The following is a 24,063-nucleotide window of genomic DNA, read 5'->3' as shown; positions in this document are numbered from 1 at the left end:
GACTGAAGACGCTCCTCTGCTCGGGGTCCGTTCTTTGAGGACGTCGGCAGAGATCCAAGAGTAGATAAGATAATGTTAGAACATTAAATAAATGGGTACCTTGTACCGTGTGCGTCCTTGCGCCGAGGCGACTGAAGACGCTTCTCTGCTCGGACTCCGTTCTTTGAGGACGTCGGCAGAGAAATCCAAGAATAGAATAGACAATATAGAGACATTAATGTGGAAACATTAATTAAATGGGTACCTTGTACCGTGTGCGTCCTGGCGCCGAGGCGACTGAAGACGCTTCTCTGCTCGGACTCCGTTTTTTGGGGACGTCGGCAGAGAAATCCAAGAACAGAATAGACAATATAGAGACATTAATGTGGAAACATTAATTAAATGGGTACCTTGTACCGTGTGCGTCCTGGCGCCGAGGCGACTGAAGACGCTTCTCTGCTCGGACTCCGTTTTTTGGGGACGTCGGCAGAGAAATCCAAGAATAGAGAGCGAGCCGAGCTCGTTGGCTGAAGCCGGTGGACAACGAGTTGAGCTCGCCTTGGTCAATGAAGACCGCATCCCAACGCATCGGGGCATCCCGATAAATCGGGGCATCTCGACGTCTCGAGGCATCCCGACCGAGGTCGGGGTAAGAGAACGAGCCGAGTTCGTTGGCTGATGGAGCACGAGCCGAGCTCGTCGGTGGAAGTCGATGGAGAACGAGCCGAGCTCGTCTGGTCAGAGAGGACCGCAACTCATATCTCGACGTCTCGAGCTTCCCTATAACCGGGGCATCCCGACGTCTCGGGGCATCCTGACCGTGGCCAGGGTAGGAGAACGAGCCGAGCTCGTTGGCTGATGGAGCACGAGCCAAGCTCGTCGGTGGAAGTCGATGGAGAACGAGCCGAGCTCGTCTGGTCAGAGAGGACCGCAACTCATATCTCGACGTCTCGAGCATCCCTATAGCCGGGGCATCCCGACGTCTCGGGGCATCCCGACGGATCGAGGCATCCCGACGTCTCGGGGCATCCTGACCGTGGTCAGGGTAGGAGAACGAGCCGAGCTCGTTGGCTGATGGAGCACGAGCCGAGCTCGTCGGTGGAAGTCGATGGAGGACGAGCCGAGCTCGTCGGTCACTTAAGACCGTATCTCGACGTCTCGAGCCATCCCGACGGATCGGGGCATCCCGTTGTGGCAGGGCATCCCAATATATTGGGGCATCCTGACGTCTCAGGGCATCCCGACGGATCGGGGCATCCCGACGGATCGGGGCATCCCGACGGATCGGTCAGGGTAGGAGAACGAGCCGAGCTCGTTGGCCGATGGAGCACGAGCCGAGCTCGTCGGTGGAAGTCGATGGAGGACGAGCCGAGCTCGTCGGTCACTTAAGACCGTATCTCGACGTCTCGAGCCATCCCGACGGATCGGGGCATCCCGTTGTGATAGGGCATCCTGACCGTGGTCAGGGTAGGAGAACGAGCCGAGCTCGTTGGCCGATGGAGAGCGCATCACGAACTCACGAACCGTCTTCAGGGAGTCCACGTGGGTACTCTATCATCCCGAGATATCGGGGCATCCCAACCGTGGTCAGGGGAGGAGAAATAAACCTGGGATCATGAGATAACCAGGAAAATCGGTGAGCTTGAAATGAGTATGCAGATCATAAGTTTATTATGAAATGAAATCCACAGAATGAAATTCAATAGTTGAATAATGAGGGACCCCCTGGGGTTCTACTGGTCGTACACGCGGAGGTTTTCAGAGCTCCAGCTCCGCGGAATGGGAGTCCCATCTAGAGACTCCAATTTGTAAGTTCCGGGTCGGCGGATGCGCGTGACTCGGTATGGTCCTTCCCAATTTGGGGCCAGCTTTCCTTGCTCAGTTGGTCGGGAGGCCTCAGCTCTTCTGAGGACAAGGTCCCCTGGTCTGAAAGATTTGACTTTGACCCTGGCGTTGTAGTACTGAGCTGTCTTTTGCTGGTACCTCACCATACGAACTCGGGCGGCCTCCCTTGTTTCCTCGACTAGGTCAAGGTTGCTTCTGAGCTGCAAAGAGTTGGAGCTGGCGTCGTGATGCTCGACTCTTGGAGAAGGAATCCCAATCTCCAGTGGGATGACAGCCTCCGTCCCGTATGTCAGGTTGAAGGGAGTCTCGCCGGTGGGGACACGGAACGTGGTCCGGTAAGCCCACAGGACATTGTATAGGTCTTCGACCCATTGTCCTTTGGATTTGTCGAGCCTGGCTTTGAGACCCTGCAAAATAGTACGGTTAGTTACCTCGGTTTCTCCGTTCGTCTGAGGGTACGCGACCGAGGTGAAGCGATGGTCAATGCCAAGCTCGGAGCAGAACTCCCTGAAGTGGATGTTGTCGAATTGGCGACCGTTGTCAGAGATAAGGATGCGGGGAAGCCCGAATCTGCAGATAATGGACTTCCAGACGAAATCCCGCATCTTCTGCTCGGTGATCCGGGCGAGGGGCTCAGCTTCCACCCACTTTGTGAAATAGTCGATGGAGACGACCAGGAACTTACTTTGCCCGGTGGCCAGTGGAAATGGCCCGAGGATGTCAATTCCCCACTGGGCAAAAGGCCAAGGGGAGCTGATAGAAGTCAAAGGAGCCGAGGGCCGGCGCTGAACATTGGCGTTCCTTTGGCACCGGTCACATCTTTGGACGAAGCCCATAGCATCCTTCTGGAGTGTCGGCCAATAGTATCCTTGGCGTAGAATTTTGTGGGCCAATGCTCGCCCTCCCAGATGATTTCCACAGATTCCTTCATGGACTTCGCGCATGGCATAATCAGCCTCCGTTGGGCGGAGGCATCTGAGGAGGGGAGATGTGAAAGATCTCCGATAGAGCCTTCCCTCATATAGTATGTAACGGGTGGCGGAGCGCTTGATTCGGCGAGCCTCTCGTTCATCGGTGGGGAGGACTTCGTCTTGCAGGTAGCTGGTGAGTTCATCCATCCAGCTTGGCTCGAACTCAGTGCAGAGGGTCTGCTCAGGCTCGTCTATACTGGGCCTTTGGAGATACTCCAGTACTACCGTTTTGAGAAACTCGCTCATGCGAGAGGACGCCAGCTTTGACAGCTGGTCGGCCCTGAGATTCTCCGACCTGGTAACATGTTGAATGCGAAAAGAATCCAGGGTCGAGGTGAGATCCCGTACCTTCTGAAGATACTTCTGCATGGTCGGATCTCTGGCTTCACAGTCGCCCATAATTTGGTTGACGACGAGCTGAGAATCACTGAAGGCCTTTAAGTCCTTCACTCCTAGCTCTTTGGTTAGCTTGAGCCCGGCGACAAGCGCTTCGTACTCCGCCATATTATTGGAAGCGGGAAACTCAAGGCGCAAGGCTTGCTCGGCGACCACCCCCTCCGGGCTGGTGAGGATTAGTCCCGCTCCACTACCCCCCGAGTTTGAAGAGCCATCGACATGCAGAGTCCATGTCAAACTCGGGGTCGGCTCCATTGGTGGCTCAGGCTCGGGCTCGGCCTCGTCCGGTATGATGCACTCGACTATAAAGTCTGCGAGCGCTTGTGCTTTGATCGCCGGTCTGGATCGGTACTCGAGGTCGAATTCTCCGAGCTCGATGGCCCATTTAGTGATTCGGCCCGCACGGTCTGATCTCTGCAAGATCTGCTTGACCGGCTGATCGGTCAGTACGGCCACTGTGTGGGCTTGGAAGTAGGGCCGGAGCCTTCGAGCTGAGATGACCAGGGCATAGACAGTCTTCTCCAGCTTGGAGTATCGGGTCTCGGCGTCCCTCAAGACCCGGCTGGTGTAATATACTGGCTTTTGGAGTTTACCCTCCTCTCGGACCAAGACCGAGCTTACCGCTACAGGGGAGACAGCTAGATATAGATAGAGAAGCTCTCCCTGTTGAGGCTTTGTGAGCAGGGGAGGGGAAGCCAGTAGATGCTTGAGCTCCTCGAAAGATTGTTGGCACTTGTCCGACCACAAAAAGTTCTTCGGCTTCTTGAGGGCTGCAAAGAATGGAAGGCAGCGCTCGGCCGAGCGGGAGATGAATCTCCCGAGGGCGGCGACTCGGCCTGTGAGCCGTTGTACCTCCTTGACCGTCCTGAGAGGCGCCATCTCTTGGAGGGCTCGGATCTTCTCTAGATTGGCCTCAATTCATCGTTGTGTAATGATGAAGCCGAGGAATTTGCCGGAGGTGACCCCGAATGCACATTTAGCTGGATTGAGCTTCATCTGGTACTTTCGGAGTGTGGAGAATGCTTCATTGAGGTCGGCTATGTGGTCTTGCGCCACCTTGCTTTTCACCAGCATGTCATCCACGTAGACCTCCATGTTTCGGCCTATTTGGTCTTTGAAGATTCGGCTGACCAGCCTTTGATAAGTTGCCCCGGCATTTTTTAAACCGAACGGCATCACTTTGTAGCAGTAAGTTCCTCCGTCGGTGATGAAGGCTGTCTTTTCCTCATCTTCTGGCACCATGCGGATCTGGTTGTATCCGGAAAAGGCGTCCATGAATGCCAGCAGCTCGTGACCCGAGGTGGAGTCCACGAGCTGGTCGATGCTGGAGAGTGGAAAGCTGTCCTTTGGGCAGGCTTTATTCAGGTCGGTGTAGTCCACGCACATACGCCACTTCCCGCTGGCTTTCTTGACGAGGACCACGTTGGCGAGCCATTCCGGGTAGGATATCTCCCGGATGAAGCCGGCTTCAAGGAGCTTGCCGACCTCCTCGGCTGCTGCTCGTTGTCGTTCAGGGGCAGCGCCTCGTTTCTTTTGTCGCACGGGCTTGCTGGTTGGCTTCACTTGGAGCCGGTGGACCATGATCTCCGGGTCTATCCCCGGCATGTCTGCAGGCGACCATGCGAAGACATCCATATTGTCCCATAGGAAGTTGACGAGGCGACTCCTTTCGTGTTCGCCAAGGCCAGAGCCGACCTGCACGGTTAGCTCGGGAAAGTTCTCTCGTAAGGGAACTTGAATTAACAACTCACCAGGCTCTACCCGCTCTTTCTGGGGGTTGACCCGTGCCTCCATAACTTCAGTTGAGGGCTGGTCAGTTGTTGGGGCAGGTACCTCGGCTGGTCGTCTTGCCTTGTGGGTCGCTAGGTAGCATCGCCTTGCCACCATTTGGTCCCCTCGAACTTCACCGATTCCCTGGCTGGTGGGGAATCGCATCAGCAGGTGGTGAGTCGAGACCACTGCTCGGAGGGCGTTGAGTCCTGGCCTTTCGAAGATGGCGTTGTAAACCGAGGGCAGGCGTATTACAAGGAAGCTCATACCCACGGTACTTTCACGAGGGGCGAGCCCGGCTGTGACCAGAAGGTCGATCTCGCCCTCTACTGGGACTGAATCCCCAGTGAATCCAATCAACGGAGCATTCATCCTCCGTAGTTGCTCTTTTGTCATCCCCATTTTACAATAAGCACCAAAATACAAAACATTCGCCGAGCTTCCATTATCGACCAAGATGCGCTTTACATCAAATTTGTTTATGATCATGGAGATGACCACGGCATCATCATGGGGAGTTTCGACTCCCTCTAGATCATCATCTGAGAAGGAGACGGCTTCAGAGGTGCGCGGGCGCTTCGAGGAGGCTTCTTCCCCTGAGGCCTCCCCAGCCGAGGTCCCGCCTCGGATAGTGTTGATGACGCCGGCGATGGGCCTGTTAGCATTTGAACCTTCAGGCTGTGCTGCTCCTTCGGCGTGCTTCTTCCCTTCACGCCGGCCTTGCACAAACCGATCGAGCACCCCTCGGCGGATGAGTGCTTCGATCTCATTTCGGAGCTGGTAACACTCCTCGGTATCATGGCCGTGATCCCGGTGGAAACGGCAATACTTTCGGAGATCACGCCGGATTCTGGTGTCTGGCTTCGGAGGTGGGAGCCGGATGCAATCCCGACTCTCAATCTCCATGAGGATTTCAGCCCGAGGAGCGTTAAGGGGAGTGTATTTTTCATACCTCTCCTCGGGTGCATGGGCCTGCAGTTGGAACTTCGGGCGGAGTGGTGACCTCTGCTGTGGCGGTCCCCTCAACCGGGGTGGACTCTTCGGGCGGGGCGGATTCTTAGCTCGTCGCGGAGACGGGCTTCTGGGCTGGCCGCGCTCCTCGCGGCGTCTCTTCTTGGGGTTCTGCTCGGTCCCGCCCCGCCTAACTGCCACGGCCTCTTCCGCCTTGGCGTATTTCCGTGCCCGAGCGAACATTTCGGTGAGGTCCGAGGGGAAACTCTTCTCGATTGAGAAGAGGAACCTGTAAGACCGGGATCCAGTCTTCAGTGCTGACCTTGCGATTGACTGGTCAAGCTCCCGGACCTCCCATGTTGCGGCGGTGAACCGGTCCAAATACTCCCTGAAGGACTCTCCCTCCTTTTGCTTAATGTCTAGGAGGGAGTCGGACGTCCGTCGCTGGGGCTGGCTGGCGGCAAAGTTGCCGGCAAACTGTCTGCCGAGTTGCTCAAAGGAGGAGACAGTACTCGGCTTCAGCCCGGTAAACCACAGCCGGGCTGGTCCTCGGAGTGTCGCCGGAAAAGCCTTGCACATCATGGCCTCCGAGGCTCCTTGTAGGGCCATTAAGACCCAGTAGCTTTCCAGGTGGTCAAGGGGATCAGCCTTGCCGTTGTAGGGCTCCACCTGGGGCATCTTGAACCGTAGCGGAACCGATTCATCTTCGATCTCCGGGGAGAAGGGGGACTTCGTAGTGAACTCAAAGTCGTCGTCACGTCCTGATTTTCTCCCGTGGAGTGCCTGGATTTGGCGCTCCAGCTTCTCGACCTTCTTGTCGAGTTCGTCATTCTGGAAGATCGCTGCAGCGGTTCGTTCGAGCGCAGGTTGCCCTGGAACCGACTCAGCTTCTGAAGGCTGTGGCCAGCCTCCGTAGCCCCTGGCTGGGTGCTCTCTCTAGAGGGAGGCCTGGACTTGGGAGTCCTGACCTCGAAGGGGAAGTCCGCTTGTAGGGGGCTCCGGTTGAACTGGAGCCGGAGGAGGCGGTGCCGTTGGGATGCCCCTGGGCTGCAGGCTTTGGACAGCGGTAGCCAGGGCCTGCACCTGTTGCACCAGGGCATCAAACTGCTCCGGCCGAACTTGATGAACTGGCTCAGCCGGAGGTGGTGAGTTTCGGACAGAATGCTCAGGGCTGGGTGGAGGACGTCGAGAGGCGTTGGAAGCCCCTTTGCTTCTCAGCTTCATGGCAGCGAACTCGGGCCCTTCCTCTAGCGCCAACTGTTGCTGGAAATTGGACCCGGGGGCCGCCGCGAAGCCGGAGAAGGAGGAGCTCCGCCGCGGGGAGGGCGGACGGCGGTGCGCCGGCCGGCTGCGTCCTCCTGTGCCATCCTGGGGTGTGTGAGAGAGCGGAGAGGAGAGTGCGTCCTGTCCTGTCCCGTCCTGCAAAAAAGAAGCCGGTGGCCGGGCTCCCCGGCGCCGGCCCTCCGATGCTTAAGTCAGAGGGGGCAAATATGTGGAGAGAGCAAGCCAGAGGGTGAAGAAGAATAAGAGGATATTGGTGCTTAATTGTCTGTGCTGTTGTGTTTCGGTCCCTTCCTCCTCTCTTCTTTCCTCCCAGGCTCCCTTTTATAGAGGGATTTTATGTTGCCCGGGAGGTGACAGGGAGTTTGTCCTCTTTTGTAATAATTGGGCACGATTTGGCCCATTAATGGCATAGTGGAAAATAAGGCCGACTCAGACCGGAACCAGGGAGTTGTCACGGTCGATCGGACCTGTTGAAGTGGTTGAACCGCCGGCCGTGGTAGGCCCGGGGTCCATGGATGGTAAGCGCATTTATTACCGAATGAACCGGCGGTCAGGGAGAGCCATACGCTTTGATGGTTCAGTGATCCGGAGATCGTCTTGAGCCGTGTTCATTAAATGACCGAGTGCATCGGAGACTTGAGGGGGTCTCATGCATTAATGGCAGGTCGTGCCAAATACCTGCGGAGATCTTATGCCTTGACGGCTTGGAGATAGCGGCAGGTTGTAGTGGAGTTATCAAGTCCCTCAGGGGGTTAGGTAGGAGTTGAACATCTGGTCAAGGCAATCGGCTCGGCAGGAGTGCCGAGCCGAGCTGGTCGCCCAATGGGGCGCCCTGTGGCGGGGTCGCTTCTAATGCTCCTGGTCGGCGCCCTTTGGTCGAGCGCCTTTCTGGTCGGCGTCCTCTGGTCGGCTCTTTCTAGCCGAGCATCCCTACTTGGTCGTTGGTTGGTCCGAGCGCCTCTTGGCGCTCCGGTCGGTACTCTTGGGCCGAGCATCTTTTCAGATCGGCGCTCTCTAGCCGAGCACCCCTCTGGTTGGTGCTCTTTGGTCGGCACTCTTTGGCCGAGCGCCTTTCCGGTCGGCGCTTTTTGGCCGAGCGCCTCCATGGCGGTATGACTTGGGGTTTTTCCCCCAACAAAACCAATCTTAAACCTCCTGAATGGCAAACCTTTAGACGTGAGGTGCTAATCAACTATTCGGCACCACTTCTTAGTATTTATTAAAAAATACATTTTCTTACTTGTCTCAATGCCTGAAAAAAAAAAGACCCAATTAGAAATTACTAAATTACAAATTAACTGGCCAATTCTCACCATTTTTCTTAACTTGCTGGCTTCCTACTTCCATATTTTCTTTTACCTCACTGAAAGGAGACAAATAAAGAACGAAATCAGCATGACGACATTGATGCGGTCACAACTGCATATCACTAACCTTTCAAGATTCTGTTCTCACCAGCATGTTAGCATAGCTTATATGAATATCAACCTACCTCTGTTTTATTGGAGGTCATACCAAGCAATAATAATAACAATAACTCGTGATCAAAGTTCAACCAAACAAATTGATATCATCCAAGCTGACCTTAAAAATACCTAAACAAAATAAGTTTTAGCCCTCTTTGGAAGAGGTTAAGCAATGCTCAAATGGATACTGACAGACTTCAGATTCACCCGTAACCCAGCCTTGTTCCCGACAAAACTGTCTAACTTCTTGAAAAAGAATTTATGCAGTAGAAACACACAACCATGGCGCAGGCATGAGCTGTTGAAGTATCTGCATCCTTCTACCGAAGAAAAGGTTATCAGCTTCTCTCTCATACATTCTCTACCTCACACTAAAATAAGGTTCATACAAACAGTAAATTTTATGACCCTACATGTGCACATTATTCCGCAATCTATAAACCATAGCATATCTAGGTATTATGGCCTCTATTTACAGAGCATACAAAATAAAAGAGCAAAGAAAAGATGGCCTAGAGAAAACCTATCTAAATGAACATGCCATACCGATGGTTGCCATGGAACGGTTGCCCGAAAACATTTCAAGAGAAACTCCGACTCTTAAATATTTGACTGCTTATCAGTCAGACCAACTTTTGATTGAAGAAATCTTTGGCAATAGAAAAAGAGGGTGAGCTTTGGCATTGCTCCATCGTGACCTATTGTCATTGGGTTCAAAACACGGAAATAGCCTCTCTACTAGAGAAAAGGCTATATACATTGGATCTTTCCCATATCCCATAAAAAGCCTCATATACCAGATCACCCTTTTTCAAATTTTAGACAATAAAAAAGGAATATTTTTTCTTCAATCAACTTATATTACTGCTAGTCCACAATTTCAACTCTTAGGAATTTATCAAATACTGCTTCCATACTACTTAACATGAGTCTAGAAATTGAACTTGCCAGGTCACTGTGGTCTTTAACTGATAAAGTATGCAAATAATTGAATATGTTTATTAGTTTCTAGTCAGAGATTCTGCAGTATCACTTTGAAATGAATGAAAAATGCTGGATGAGTTTAGCATTGTTGAGCCCATGACTGTATCCTTTTTCCTAATGAATTAGCAAGGACAGCCATCTCAATAAGGCATGCCTTTGGAAGCTTATTTATCTTCTTCAACATATCATACTGCAAGCATTTGATTTGGAAACAGTTTTAAAGAGAAATTGAAACAAAAGCCCTGCCAAGGTTCGAAACTCAGTTTCAATTTCTGATATTAATTATACTACATGAGTTTCCCTTTTGGCAGTTTCTTTAGTTTTGGCTCTAGTTTCAAAATATTTAGCTGCAAATGCTAGAGAAATCTATAAATGTCAACTAAAATTAAAAAAATAAAGAAATCAATAATAAAACTACTAAAGAAAATTAATTAGACATCACCTATAAAGATAAATATATTGTTTAGGACCTTCAAATGTATATTTGGTTGTTCTGCACTGAAATAATTAAGAAAGGGGAAAACATAGAATGTTTAAAAGATCATGTTCAGAGTATATTATATCACTGGCTGACATTTGAGTGAAATTCGAGCCCTAGAATAGCTAAGCCATGTCAAAAATTTATTATTTCCTCTGACATTGGAATAACATCACAATGCTTCCAGACATTCGAAAACTTGAGGTTAAATGAAAGAAGAAAAAAATAATAAAAAGAAACAATCCTATATATGAACCAACTAAGCCTTATAAGTCAGTTTAACTTGAAACTCCAAAACCCTATCCAGTTTCGAATTGGTTCTGAGTTCTGACTAAAATATTTGGATTAACCATCAGGCCTGCAGGGCAGATAATGCAATTCTTTATACATATGAAGCATCATTCAGGATTTACCTATCTTATAAATAAAATCCTTTTCCATACAATCCATGTTACGGTTGCGACAGGGATAATGTGAAACAACCAAGTACCAAATACATGCCTTGTTGCATGCCAAAGGTACTCCAACAATTGGAAGAGCCTGAAAAGGCTGCTTTTAGTCGTTTTTCTTTCATTTCCCATTTCAAGCATGTTTATTCTGTTAGCTTACCCACTTTCTTGTTTATGTCTAATCATGGGTACTTATTCCAACAGAACCATGTTGTCACTTAACATATATTGCTCCAGATACATAACTTATGCAACAATGAGCCATAGTAAAACATCGTGACCTTGGACTAGCGAGCCTTCACGAGGAACAGGCTTGATGATTTCCATAATGAAGTGGGTATCTAGAAATCAAGGCATTATGAAAGAAACCCTTATAGGTTTTCCAAAAAAGATACTGTTGAATTACCACATGAGCATCTAGTATCAAGAATAAGCATGAGAAAATCGATTGTTCAAAAATAGGACAGACTACAGAGCATCCGATGGAAAAACCTGACCATCTTGGTGACATTAGCATACCTTCCACAGCATTGAAGTCTTAGAGATTCTCCAGGGCAAGATCATGCCAAACATCCCCCTCCACTTGTTGGTTTTCCTGATCTGGTAATCACAAAGCAAATTGGGATTTTCAGCTCTATGTTGACTACCATAGCATTCTCAATGAACAAGAAGAATGTCACTCCAAAGTCACAAGCAAATAAATGAGAGTTGATATAGCAATTTGGCATTTATGTCCTTTCCAGTCTTAAGTCAGCAGCAACAAATTTTAGAAAAACTCATGGCCCTTGATGTTTAGTACAGTTCTAGTACCAAGATAAAGGAACATTAGAGCATACCCCAGAGAGCAAGAATTCTTGGGTAAAATCAAGACATATATGCACACAAATCAGGAAAGCAAGATCATATGCTATGCATTATGATTGCATAGGAAATAAATATCTAGCATTATAAACCATTTCAGTATCATGGGCAATTGATCTCACATATGCACCATTCTGAGAGGAACTCTGCACCTCTGCCAATTTTACATTAAAATTGTATAGGCCACATCACTTATGCAATGTGCAACTCTTTACTCTTCTTAACTGGCAACCATGCCCAATATGCTTCAAAAGCTTCATTCTCATATGCTAATGCTCTCAGGTTCAATGCTAGAATTCTGTAATAATTCATATAATTGTCGATGCTTGTGGAAAAGGCTCTCTTCATATCATAAGCTTTTTATTAATCCTCAAAAAAAACTAAACATGATAGCGCTGTTAACTAGTGATTATATTATATTCCATTATCCGTGCAAAAGAATGTGAGGGGGATGAGTAGTGCAACTACCTATAACTTACCCAGAACTAAGGAGAATATCATGTGGTGAAGACAAACAAACGATGCCTTATTGTATTGTCAATGGTCGTGATATGGTTTATGAATGGGTTTAATTCTCTTTTTGATTAGTATTCATGCAGAAAAGAGAAAAATGCAGGATATTATCTGTTTTGAGAAACCAGGATAGTGTTGTCTTTCCTTTACATAAAATCTAAGAATAGAAATCTATAAACATGTAACCACTCATTTGAAGGCTGACTTCAAACTCCTTGATTTTTCATGTAGAGACATGCATGTTTATAATTATAACCAAATGAGTTTTCCTGGGATGGAACCTCGTTTTCACCTCATGTTTAAAAGAAAAATAATACCATAGGTATTTAAGTGAACTCAAATTATTTAACAAATCCAGTTAGCCTAAGGGGAGTACATTAAGTTTGTTACAATCATCATGATCAGCATCCAGTTCGTCATCATCTAGAGCTAGTGATCATCAAGATCACTAACATAAGAACTAGAATTCTGGAGAAAACTTTGATGGTTTCATTCTGAATTATTTCTCTCTCCAATTGAATTTGTTTTTCTCTAGAAATCACTTCTAATAACAATAATATTCATGTAGTTTCCATGCAACTTCTGATACCTACCAGGCATACAAGCCTTAAACATCAAGGCACATACATGCATGTCATCCAAATTATAGGTTAAACATAGACAATAATGTCATGATGTACCTTCCAGAGAGAAGCAGCAAATGACAGTAACATAATCATGTCATGTAGCATGTCTAAACATTGTTGTTCCTTCACCTTAAGTTAAGCTCATAAGTTCTGGTTGTATGTTAAATGAAATTAGAGCAGAAAGAGATAAATGCATTAAGCTTCAGATTATAGCCAAATGATTTAAACAAAAGGACGAATAAGAATTAAGGTCCTTTGTGAAAGCAGCATGTTATGGAGTTTTACCAGCATTCATACTTCATTTCTTCATATGAATGCTAAAGTGATCAACTACTGAATATTGTTTTGTAGCAAAATTTTCCAAACAAACAATGGAGTTAAATGTACATGTCACAAATAATATGATCGTGTTGGTCTGCATAAGTCATCTGCAGTTTACCATAAGATTAATTTTTGAAGTCAGTACTCAAACAAGTGTTCTGCCCCATAAGTATATTGTGATATGGACTCACAAAGCTACTAAAACAAAGTGATCAACTACTGAATATTGCTTTGTAGCAAAATTTTCCAAACAAACAATGGAGGTAATGTACATGTCACAAATAATATGATCATGTTGGTGTTAACAATTTTGCTACATATGTAACCATTTCCATTAAGGCTGAAAGAAGATCGGATATGGATCGGATATTGGTATATCTATATTTGTATCCATATTTTTCAACGAATATGAATAGGGATACGGATACTAAACAGGTATCAAAATTTATATTCATATTTGTTCTAAATGGATACTGATATGAATTGGAAATTAAACATATTCATATTTGCTATAAACGGATACAAATACGAATTGGATATTAAATATATCCATATTTTCTTATCTGAATATGGATATAAATCGGATACTTTTTCGAATGCTAAACAAATTTTGATCAAAATTCAATGATGAAAACTAGAAATAAAGACAAGATCATAAAAGAAAGATTCAGCTAAAAAAATATAATTTTAACAAATATTTATCAATAATAAAAACTAACAATTTCATAAAGGATATATGGTTCAAGATTGCTTGTCACCGAAGTAGACATGATCTATGGCGCCTACAAGGTATCTCACAGCCATCGTTGGTTGCAATTACCTGGTGGAAACTAGAAAGCGGACAGAACATTCAAATCCCTATTTGCTTGAAGACATCGAAGAGGAAAGAGGGATGAAACAGACAAACGAGAGGTTTAAGCCTTACAGGCATGCAGGATGATTCGAAGGATTTTATTTGAATTGGATATTTTGTATTCGGGTTACCATCTTAAGTGACGATCATCCCATATCTAAGTTCCTTTTAGTTTCAGTTTGGTTAATCACTTACTTGGTTCCCTCATTATATGGATATTCCAACCCAAATCCGGAAAAATCAGATGTATCCGCATTCGTATCCATATCCAAGAGATTTTTGGAATAAGGGCACGAAGACTACCTTATGCTATGTCAGTATCACACCTAAGGGGTGGTTCATATATCTGTTCGAAGAGAAAAACATATCATCAGGAAGGTACCATTGTTTGAAAGATTGCAATGTCTATCCATAGCACAAGAACCTTCTATATAGTCCTATTCATATTCAACATCCAACCATGCAATTAGATATAATGAATATTCTTAGCTTAATTGAAATATCCAAGCACTAGACAAGATTCTAATATGAGCATCTATCTCCTCTATACTACCATGCACTGGACAAGATTCTAATATTAGCATCTGTCGCCATGACAATGTCCTGGTACCATAGACATCACACTTCCAAGAAAAGATTTAGGAAAGAAAACTATGTGGTCAATAAATGAATTGATAGCTACTTTCACATTATTCTTCTCGATAAAAGCAAAAGATAAGGACGTTAATGAGTTCTCTGTCACCAGTCAGGACCTCTTGTGTTTATGAACATAAACTCACCTGTAGTTCTAGTGACTGTTTAGTTTTTAGTATATAGGTCATATCCTTTTAACAATTACAAGAAAAAATATCACATCCAACGTAATCAGCTAATAACTTTCCAAATCACAATGCGAAGAGAAAGCTATAATAGATTAGTCTATCTGCAGTCGACCCAGTAATAATAACTGCTATCATTTGAGTGAAACCAAGCTGATAAACAGGAGTGAGGCAAGCTAAGAAATCGAAGCTGCAATTAAATAAACAGGATGAAATAATAAGTGCATTTGTCTCAGAGACTTGGGAACTTTTGGATGGAGATTTTAGAGTAAGTTATATACTTGGTTCTTCAGCATCTTCAGTTCTGGGAGCCATTCCAGCCGGTAGAGGAATATCTTAAACAATTAAATATATAAGTAAAATAAGAGTCAGCAGTAGAAACGAGAAGCAGGGAAAAAATTTATGTTTGTGGAGGAAATCAGCATTCAGTGCAATGAAGTAGAGGGATCGAAGTAACAATACAACTATAGCAGTGTTTATTCTCAGTCGATCCTCCTTCTCATAGAACAAAAAAAAGAGAGGGCATGATGATACCATCCTTAGGGAGGGTGTCTCTCATCCATTCCTCATCCACAATGTCTATCAGGATGCCTATGCTCAGCAGCTCTGCCATCTTCCCCACTTTCCTTTCTGTTCTACACCTGACTTATTCCACCGATGAGGATACCAAATATTTGAAGGCCCTGTTTGGATGCTCCAAATAAATATCAGAATAACATAATTTTCAGTAGATATTTAGAATGGATAAATTATTAGTACAATATGATACCATATCAAGTGAATATTATATATGTCATTGGTTCGCTAAAGAATAGGATATTATAATCTAAAAAATAACATATATAGTGTTCGAATATAATCCATAAGACCAATAGGACAGCTTATCTTTTATCTTGGGGAATGAAAGAAGAGAAAGGGAGAGAGGGGCTGCACCAGACTTTTAAAGATGTTGTATCTATAAGCCATAAATAAAAATAAATAAATGTTGGGTATAATAGACCTAATTAACCCACTTGCAATACATCATATATGTGAAAAAATTTACGCCCATTCTACAAAAGTCAAAAAAGAACGAAAAAGGATATAGTAAAATACCACAAGAGTTTAGACATTTATGCCATACACTGTAGTGGCAAGAGCCTTGCACTGGGATGCTTTTTTTTAGAGAATAGAAAGAGTAGCATATATGGTGAAACCTAGCAATGTCAGTGAAATAGTTTGATAGATAAGCTGGTCAGAGATAGCTCCTGTGAACAAAAATTTCCACAGATGCTACAAAAAATGCAGAAAAATCAAATTTTTATATTCGTTGTCAACATCAATTTTAATACTGAGTTCAATTGAACCCAAAAAATAGAAGATTAGGATCTGGTTCCCTTTGAAACTACCTCTCCTTGTATCAGAAGTATTAGTGGGCATCTTATGTTAGCAGGAACTTGTACATGTTTTCAAGGCTTGACATAGGTTTTTAGAACCTCCCTCATTCTTGAGGCTTTTGATAAAATGTTTGAATAGCTCTAAGGGAACAGCAAAATCATTCTTGGAAGAACAGTAGTTATACCTTTATCCTATAACTCTCTCGGCTAATCGTTGTTATAAATGTTGTCACAGAATCTGGTCCGACTGTGAAGGTTTGGAGGGTGCCAGTCTATGTGCAGAGAGATGCCAATCTGTACATAGAGGAAGAAAAGAAAGGCTCGTCGGATTGTCTTCGGCTGGGCCCTCCGATGCCTAATTCGGAGAGGGTTTTGGAATAGCAACAGGAAATAGAAAATATGAAAGAAAAGATTAGTGTATTGTCTTCTTCTAGTCGGCCTCCTCTGGTCGGCCTTCTTAACTTGGACTTTTCACCTTGACCTCGGGCTTCACCTCGGCCTGAGGCTTCACCTCAGCCTGGAGCTTCATCTCGGCCTCGTTCTTCTCATAGACCTACTAACCTGCCAAAAAGGAAGAGAGCAAAATAGTGGACAAGAGGTTGAGAGCCTTTTACCATAAGAGCTTTGAGCTATGAGATGCCTTACCTATGAGAGCTCCTGGTTGTGAGAGGCCCTCTTTTGGAGTCTTTTGGCCCTTGTTATATAGGTGTGGGAGTAAAAAGTTGTGACCGCCTATGTTGCCACTGAGTCTTGGACTGAGGTCGGAGCGCGGCTCGGATGGCCTTGAGGTCAACAGGAACCAAGGTGGACGAGGTGTGGAAAGTTTATCTCCTTCGGAGATGACATGCAAAAAGTCTGCTTGCCGGAGAGTTTTCGGTGGAGGACCCTCTGATGCCTAAGTTAGGATAGAGAGACAACAGTGGAAGGAATGAATTTTGGAGTAGATTGGAGCTCTCTAGGCGAGAGTCATACAGTATGGCATAGCATGAATATGAAAAAGCGTACTTGAGGTCCCTCAAACTATCCCTTCATATAGGGTGGTTGGTTTCGTCGTTTACTTGCATTGATGTGATGTATAATAATGGCCAGGCAATAGTCGATAGTATGGCTGTGGCATGGGAGCCAGTCCACATAGGCAGAGTACAGTACTGACTACACGCCAAATGTAAAGTTGTCGCAATGGCCAGTAGCTGTCACGACGGCCCATTGCCAGGACTATCAGTCCTTATCGGTGCGTGTTGATCGGCTCCTCGGCAAGGACCGAAATTGTTCACCTCGATTTATACCGAGGTCAGTCCGGTCTGAGGTCGAGGCATCTAATATTTTTTCCATTACTTGTCCTCTACTTTCGAGGCCGAACAGCATCCCAGTTCAAGCGGCGAAAGTCATGGCGTCATCTCAATCGAGGACGGAGCTTTCGTGAGGGAGTCTTGAATGAGTCGGTGGCGAAGCCAACAATGGAGAGGGCAGCAAAGAATGAAGTCTTTTTCTTTTCGCTCGGCTAAACCTAGCTCAGTGTGCTTTTTGATTAGCCCGGTCTCTGTGGAGGTCAGTGTAAAAGTTCACAACTTAATGAAAACAAAGATTTTCCATGTACCTGGCTTTGGTTTTTGTCCTCATTGTTTGCTTTTTGTTTGAGTCTAGGTCGTCATCCTAAGCTTCGACCTTTGTTGTAGCTCCTTTCGTTCGGATTCTGCCGAGCTTAATATATATACTGAAAGATAATGAAAGTAAGAAAATTTCCAAAGTACCTAACTTTGGCCTTTACTTGTGTTCGACCACTTCTCAATCTAAGCTTGGGTCGTCGCGTCGAGCTCTTCTCCTTGGGGGGCTTCGGCCTGTCTTGGGCTCCTCGGTTGATTTTTCTAAAATTTGGCTCCCAACGAATTCTGAGTGAGCTTGGCAAAGGAAGGTCGGCGCCTTCGGGGTTGATCATCTCTAAAGTCTTGCTCCATAGGCATCCCCATACTAGGGTTCTGAAGGAAGTCCGAGTAGGCTCGGTCTCCTGCTCGACCCATTTCCAACCAGAAGAGGTCAGTTGACTCGTCAAGCCTTCGGTACAACGGCCGGTTCTCCTACTCGGGCCATTTCCGACATGAAGAGGTCGGTTGACTCGTCGAGTCTTCGGCGCGTTGACCGGGTTTACTACTCGAGCCATTTCCGACCTGAAGAGGTTGGTTGACTTGTTGAGCCTTCGGCGCAGTGGCTGGTCTTCTCATCTCCGGAGTATACTCCCGAAGGCATCTTTAGGGTTGAGTACCAGAGAAAATCCAAGTGGGCTCGGTCTTCAAGTGGTCGGCGCCTCCGTTTATCTCCGGAGTATGCTTCCAGAGGCATCTCTGGGATTGTTGACCAAAGAAAATCGGAGTGGGCCCAATTTTCAGGAGGTCGGCGCCTCCGTTCATCTTCAAAGTATGCTTTCAGAGGCATCTCTGGGGTTGCACACCACAGAAATTCGAGTGTGCTCGATTTTTGAAAGGTCGGCGCCTTCGTTCATCTTCGGAGTATGCTTCCGGAGGCATCTCTGAGGTTGCCTACCAAAGAAAATCCAATTGGGCTCGGTCTTCAAACAATCGACACATCAATTAATCTCCAAAGTATGCTCTCGGAGGCATCTCTAAGGTTGCCTACCAAAGAAAATCCAAGGAGGCTCGGTTTAAGAAAGCCTAAGGCGTCTCCGGGGTGTCTCCCTTATTGGGGCCCAAGCGTCCCTAGGGTATCCCAAGTCGAGTACGCTTGTCGTAATTATCTAATCTAAAAGACAAATACTGCAATAGGATTTGTATTGAAAATAAGTCTGGACTACGATGAATCTTGCTTGCAGTAGATTCGAAGGTTGTCAAAGTTCCAAGTCCGTGGGATCGGAGTACCATCGAGGTGCTTTGCAGAGATCCGCATGAGGCCGAGCACGGCATTGCGAGGCATATGACACACCATGGGCACCTCGCGACCTCATGCTGGTTGTTCCTCCCTTCAATTGATGTTGATGTAGCTGGGGGTTGGGGGCCCTTCCTCTAGCACCAATCTATTGTCGCAGAATCCCCAGCTACATCAACATCAATTGATGGGAGGAACAACCAGCATGAGGTTTCGAGAAGCTTGCGGCATGTCACATGCCTTGCAATGCTATGCTCCGGCCTCGCACGGATCTCTGCAAAGCACCTCGACGGCACTCTAATCTTGTAGAGTTGGAAATCCGATAACCTCCACATCAACTATAAGATTCATTATAGTCCAAATTTATTTTCAATAAAAATCATCTTGCAGTATTTGTCTTCAGATCGAACAATTACAACAAGTGTACTCGACTTGGGATACCCTACGGACGCCTAGGCCCAAATAAGGGAGACACCCTGGGGATGCCTTGGGCCTCGTTAAACCGAGCCTCCTCGAATTTATTTTGGTAGGCAACCCCAGAGATGCCTCCGCAAGCATACTCAGGAGATGAACAGAGGCGCCGACCTCCCGAAGATCGAGCTCACTCGGATTTTCTCTAATAGGCAACCCTAAAGATGCTTCCGAAAGCATACTCCGGAGATGAACGGAGGCGCCGACCTTCCGAAGATCTAGCCTACTCAGATTTTCTCTGGTGAGCAACCTTAGAGATACCTTCGGAAGCATACTCCGAAGATGAACGGAGGCATCGACCTCCTAAAGACCTAATCCACTCAGATTTTTTCTGGTGAACAATACTAGAGATACCTCTGGGAGCATACTCCGAAGATGAACGGAAGTACCGACCTCCTGAAGACCGAGCCCACTCGAATTTTCTCTGTTATTAGATGCCTTCAGGAGCATACTTCGGAGATGAGAAGACCAACCGCCACATCAAAGGCTCGACGAGTCAACCAACCTCTTCAGGTTATGAATGGCCTGAGCAAAAGAACTAACTGTCGCGCCGAAAGCTCAACGAGTCAACCGACCTCTTCAGGCCAAAGATGGCTCGAGCAAAAGAACAGACTGCTGTGCCGAAGGCCTGACAAGTCAACCGACCTCTTCAGGTTGGAAATGGCTCGAGCAAGAGAATTGGCCGCTACGCTGAAGACTCGACGAGTCAATCGACCTGTTCAGGTCAAAAATGACCCAAACAAGAGAACCGGCCATCGCGCCAACAGCTTAACGAATCAACCGACCTCTTCAAGTCGAGAATTGCCCGAGCAGGAGAACAGGCCGCCGCGCCGAAGGCTCGACGAGTCAACTAACCTCTTCATATCAGAAATGGCCCAAGCAAGAGACCGAGCCTACTCGGACTTCCTCCAGAACTCTAGCATGGGGATGCCTATGGAGTAGGACTCCAGAGATGATCAACCTCGGAGGCGCCGACCTTCCTCTACCAAGCTTACTTAGAATTTTTCGAGAGCCAAACTCTGAAAAAATCGACTAAGGAGCCCAAGACAAACCGAAGCCACTAGCAAGTAAAGGCCGAAGTCAGGTACTTTAGAAATTTTCTTACTTTCATTATCTTTTAGTATATCTATTCAGCTTGATAGAACTCGAACAAAAAAGGCTACAATAAAAAGTCGAAGCTTGGAATGACGACCTTGACTCAAACAAAAAAACAAACAACAAAGACAAAAATCGAAGCCAAGTACTTGAAAAATTCTTTGTTTTTATTAAGTTGTAAACTTTTATACTAACCACCATAGAGGCCGAGCAAATCAAAAAGTACACTGAGCTTAGTTTACCTGAGCAAAAAGAAAAAAAACTCCATTCTTCGCCATCCTCTCCTTCGCTATGTTTGCCACCGACACATTCAAGTCTCCCTCACAAAAGCTTTATCCTCGATCGAGATAACGACATGACTTCCACTGCCCGAACTAAGATGCAGTTCAGCCTCAAAAGTGGAAAGCAAGTGATAGAAAAAATACTGGACGCCTCGACCTCGAACCGAACCGATTTCGGTATAAACCGAGGTGAACAACTTCGACCCCAGCCGAGGAGCCATCAGCTAAGGAGCCAATCAACAGTGTCAACAAGGACTAACAGTCCTAGTAATGGGCAGTCGTGACAGCTACTGGTTGTTGCGATAGCTCCGCATTCAATGCACCGTCAATACCGTACACCACCCATGCGGACTGGCTTCCAATGCCGCAGTCGTACTACCGGCCATTGCCTAACCATCATTATACACACATCAACCCAAGTAAACGACAAAACCAAACACCCTATATAAAGGGGTAGACCGGGGGACCTTAGGTATGCTTTTGCATGCTTATGTTATGCCATATTGTGTGACTCTCACCTAGAGAGCTCCACTCTACTCCAAAATTTCTTTCTTCCACTGTTGCATCTTTATCCTGACTTAGGCATCAGAGAATCTCCTGCCGGAAACTCTTCAGCAAGCAGACTTCTTGCAGACCATCCCCTCCGAAGGAGATTACTTCCTACACCTTGTCCATCTCAATTTCTACTGACCTCAAGGCCATCCGAGCCGCGCTCCAACCTCAGTCTGGGACTCAGCGGCAACATAGGCGGTCACATCTTTTTACCTCCATGCCTATAAAAAGTGGGCCAAAGGATCCCAAAAGATGGGCTCTCACAACTAGAAGCTCTCATAGCTAGGGAATCTCTAGCTCAAAGCTCTTATGGTAAGAGACTCTCAACCTCTTATCTACCATTCTACTCTCTTTCTTTTTGACAGACTAGCATATCTATGAGAAGACCGAGGCCGAGGTGAAGAACAAGGCCGGGGTGAAGTCCTAGGCCAGGGTGAATACCGAGGCCGGGGTGAAGTCCCGGCCGGGGTGAAGCCCCAGGCAGGGGTGAAGCTTGAGGCCGAGGTGAAGTCTCAGGCCGAGGTGAAGTCTCAGGCCGAGGTGAAAAGGCCGAGATAAGAAGGCCGACTAGAAGAAGATAATACTATATACTAATCTTTTCCTTCATATTTTTTATTTTTTGTTGCTACTCCAAAGCCTTCTCTAACTTAGGCATCGAAGGGCCTAGCCAGGGCCAATTCGACAAGCCTTTCTCTTCTTCCTTTGTGTACAGCTCAGCATCTCTCTGCAGATAGATGTCACCCTCCAAACCTCTATAGTCGGACCAGTTTCTGCGGCCACAAAATCCGAGGACGAGGTGAAAAGGCCGACCAAAGGAGGCCGACTAGAAAAGACAATACTATACACTAATCTTTTCCTTCATATTTTCTAGTTTTAGTTACTATTCCAAAGCCCTCTCTGACTTAGGCATCGGAGGGCCCAGTCGAAGCCAATCTAGCAAGCCTTTCTCTTCTTTCTTTGTGTACAGATCGGCATCTCTCTGCAGATAGACTATCGCCCTCCAAGCCTCCATAGACGGATCAGATTCTGCGGCAACAATAAAGTTGTTTGTTAAGGTTAGATATGGAACGCTTAGATTTCTATGAAGCTACATCTAAGAAGAGAATTATCTTTTCAAGTCAACACCTTCGTGCTATCAATATCTATGTCTCCATTTGACTTTATCTGCATTGTAGAAGGAAGTGATGAAAAGAAAGCTTATGGGCTAGGTGGCACAGGTTTTGATCGGCAATTGGAGAAAATGAGCCAATTAAGGCTCAAAAGCCTCAATCATTTAAGGTTCTCAATTCAATATGTGAGGCCCATTAGTCAACATCCTAATGTGCAATGAAGAATGGATGACAGAATCACGTAGCCAACTCCAATGAAGTTGCCATCATTTAAATTGCCACATAAAGCAGAAGGACACTAATGGATGCAACTGTAATCACACAGACAGGACATTGAATAGGAACTCTTTACCATAATTCTGAAACCAACTTTGACAGCCCTTCCTACAGGAAATCTGACAGCACTATCAATAGTCTCTGCACTCCAATCAACGATCTTCAAACAACCCACCTTGAGCATCAACTACAACTAAACTAATTCATGAAACAGTGATAGAAACAGCATACAAGAGTTTGATGGTAGCTCCTACAGAGGAACAAATCAGTGGTTAAAAGCACCCTTTCATGAAGAACAAGTTCCATAGCAACATGTTGTGCATATGGCAGCCTGATCACCACTACATGATTAATTTGAAAAGATCCCAGCAGTTAGTTAGTGAGTCCACCACATATATCATGGGTAAGAAACAAATAATTAACAGAAACACAAGCTATCTATGCTAATTCTCCAAAACCTAACACAAAACTGTCAGCAATTTATTCAGCTCGATTAACAAATATCCATCTACCATTCTTCTGAACTTTGGCTCCCAAAAACCCTTTGATAAGCACCACATCGCCGAGGTGTCGCTGCAACATCATGATTCCAGTCCAAATAATACAGCCTAGGAAATTTAGTAGCTAGCAAACACTCCCTAACACAAGTTTCACTTCAGGAAAACTGGACTTTAACAACACATTTTGCTTCCATCTATCCTAGATTATTTTGTGCGAACAATGTCAGATCCATAATGTAGCAAAATCCAATGTTTTGAAACAGAGATCATTGATTGAACCACAAAAGGGATCAGATCAAGGATCACCAGTTCAGCCATCAGATCAATCAGAATTGAAATGCGACATTATAGTGATACAATAAATATATGAATTATCAACTATTTATATATAAAAAATTAATCAAAAAATATAAATAATATATTAAAAAAACAGCACAAAAAAAAAATTGTGAGCATTTTATCTAATGACTTTTAGCACTCTCTATCATCACACGGCATTATAGTAATGCATGGCATCATAATATCATCATATTTAGTTCAACTTTTAAAAAAGGGCGACAACTATGATAAAAAAAAAAAAGTATCATAAAAATCCCATGATCCTTAAACTGCAAGATGATTACACAATTACTGGATTCCATGATCCCCGTTAGTAATTTTTTTTTATGAAAAACGTAAACGTAAATATATCGCGAAAAAACAAAACGATCAAAAGATCCCAAAACGAAATCGAAGCGACAGGATTTACAGACACATTGATCGATCTAAATTTCCATAACAGAAACAATCGAAACAAAGTAAATTCTACTAATGATCGAAACTGAGACCCTATAATCCATCGATCGACCGAGGAGATGGCCGTTCGCAGTATAGGGATCGGAGAAGAACCCAAAATTTAGATCGCGGGAGGCGCAAAGGAGCACATCAGACATGTTTTAACAAGCGAGAAGAGCAGAGGGAC

General features: G+C 45.8%; 1 protein-coding gene across 5 annotated transcripts in view; it reads right to left on the bottom strand.

Annotated features, from left to right (window-relative positions):
• BNS (bonsai) overlaps positions 1–24,063 on the bottom strand; it is a 32,490-nt gene that overhangs the window by 8,276 nt on the left and 151 nt on the right. For 2 of the 5 annotated variants that reach the window (XM_089928287.1, XM_039130077.3), the window contains exons 2-5: positions 15,100–15,248; positions 14,847–14,900; positions 11,093–11,173; positions 8,741–8,982 (exon numbers count right to left, since the gene is read on the bottom strand). In XM_089928287.1, coding sequence (XP_089784413.1) covers positions 11,112–11,173; positions 14,847–14,900; positions 15,100–15,178 — 195 coding nt within the window. In that variant the 5' untranslated portion in view covers positions 15,179–15,248 and the 3' untranslated portion in view covers positions 8,741–8,982; positions 11,093–11,111. Of the gene's footprint in view, positions 1–8,337; positions 8,560–8,740; positions 8,983–11,092; positions 11,174–14,846; positions 14,901–15,099; positions 15,249–16,126; positions 24,042–24,063 lie in introns of those variants that run through there. The other 3 variants (XM_089928288.1, XR_016398918.1, XM_039130078.3) reach the window with 3 other exon arrangements.

This window comes from Phoenix dactylifera, chromosome 17 (assembly GCF_051530095.1).
Source record: "Phoenix dactylifera cultivar Ajwa chromosome 17, Ajwa_hap1_PhDact_Kaust_v1.1, whole genome shotgun sequence".
Taxonomy (NCBI): Eukaryota; Viridiplantae; Streptophyta; class Magnoliopsida; order Arecales; family Arecaceae; genus Phoenix; species Phoenix dactylifera.
Note: the sequence above shows the minus strand (reverse complement) of the source record. Positions and strands in the feature narration are given on the sequence as shown.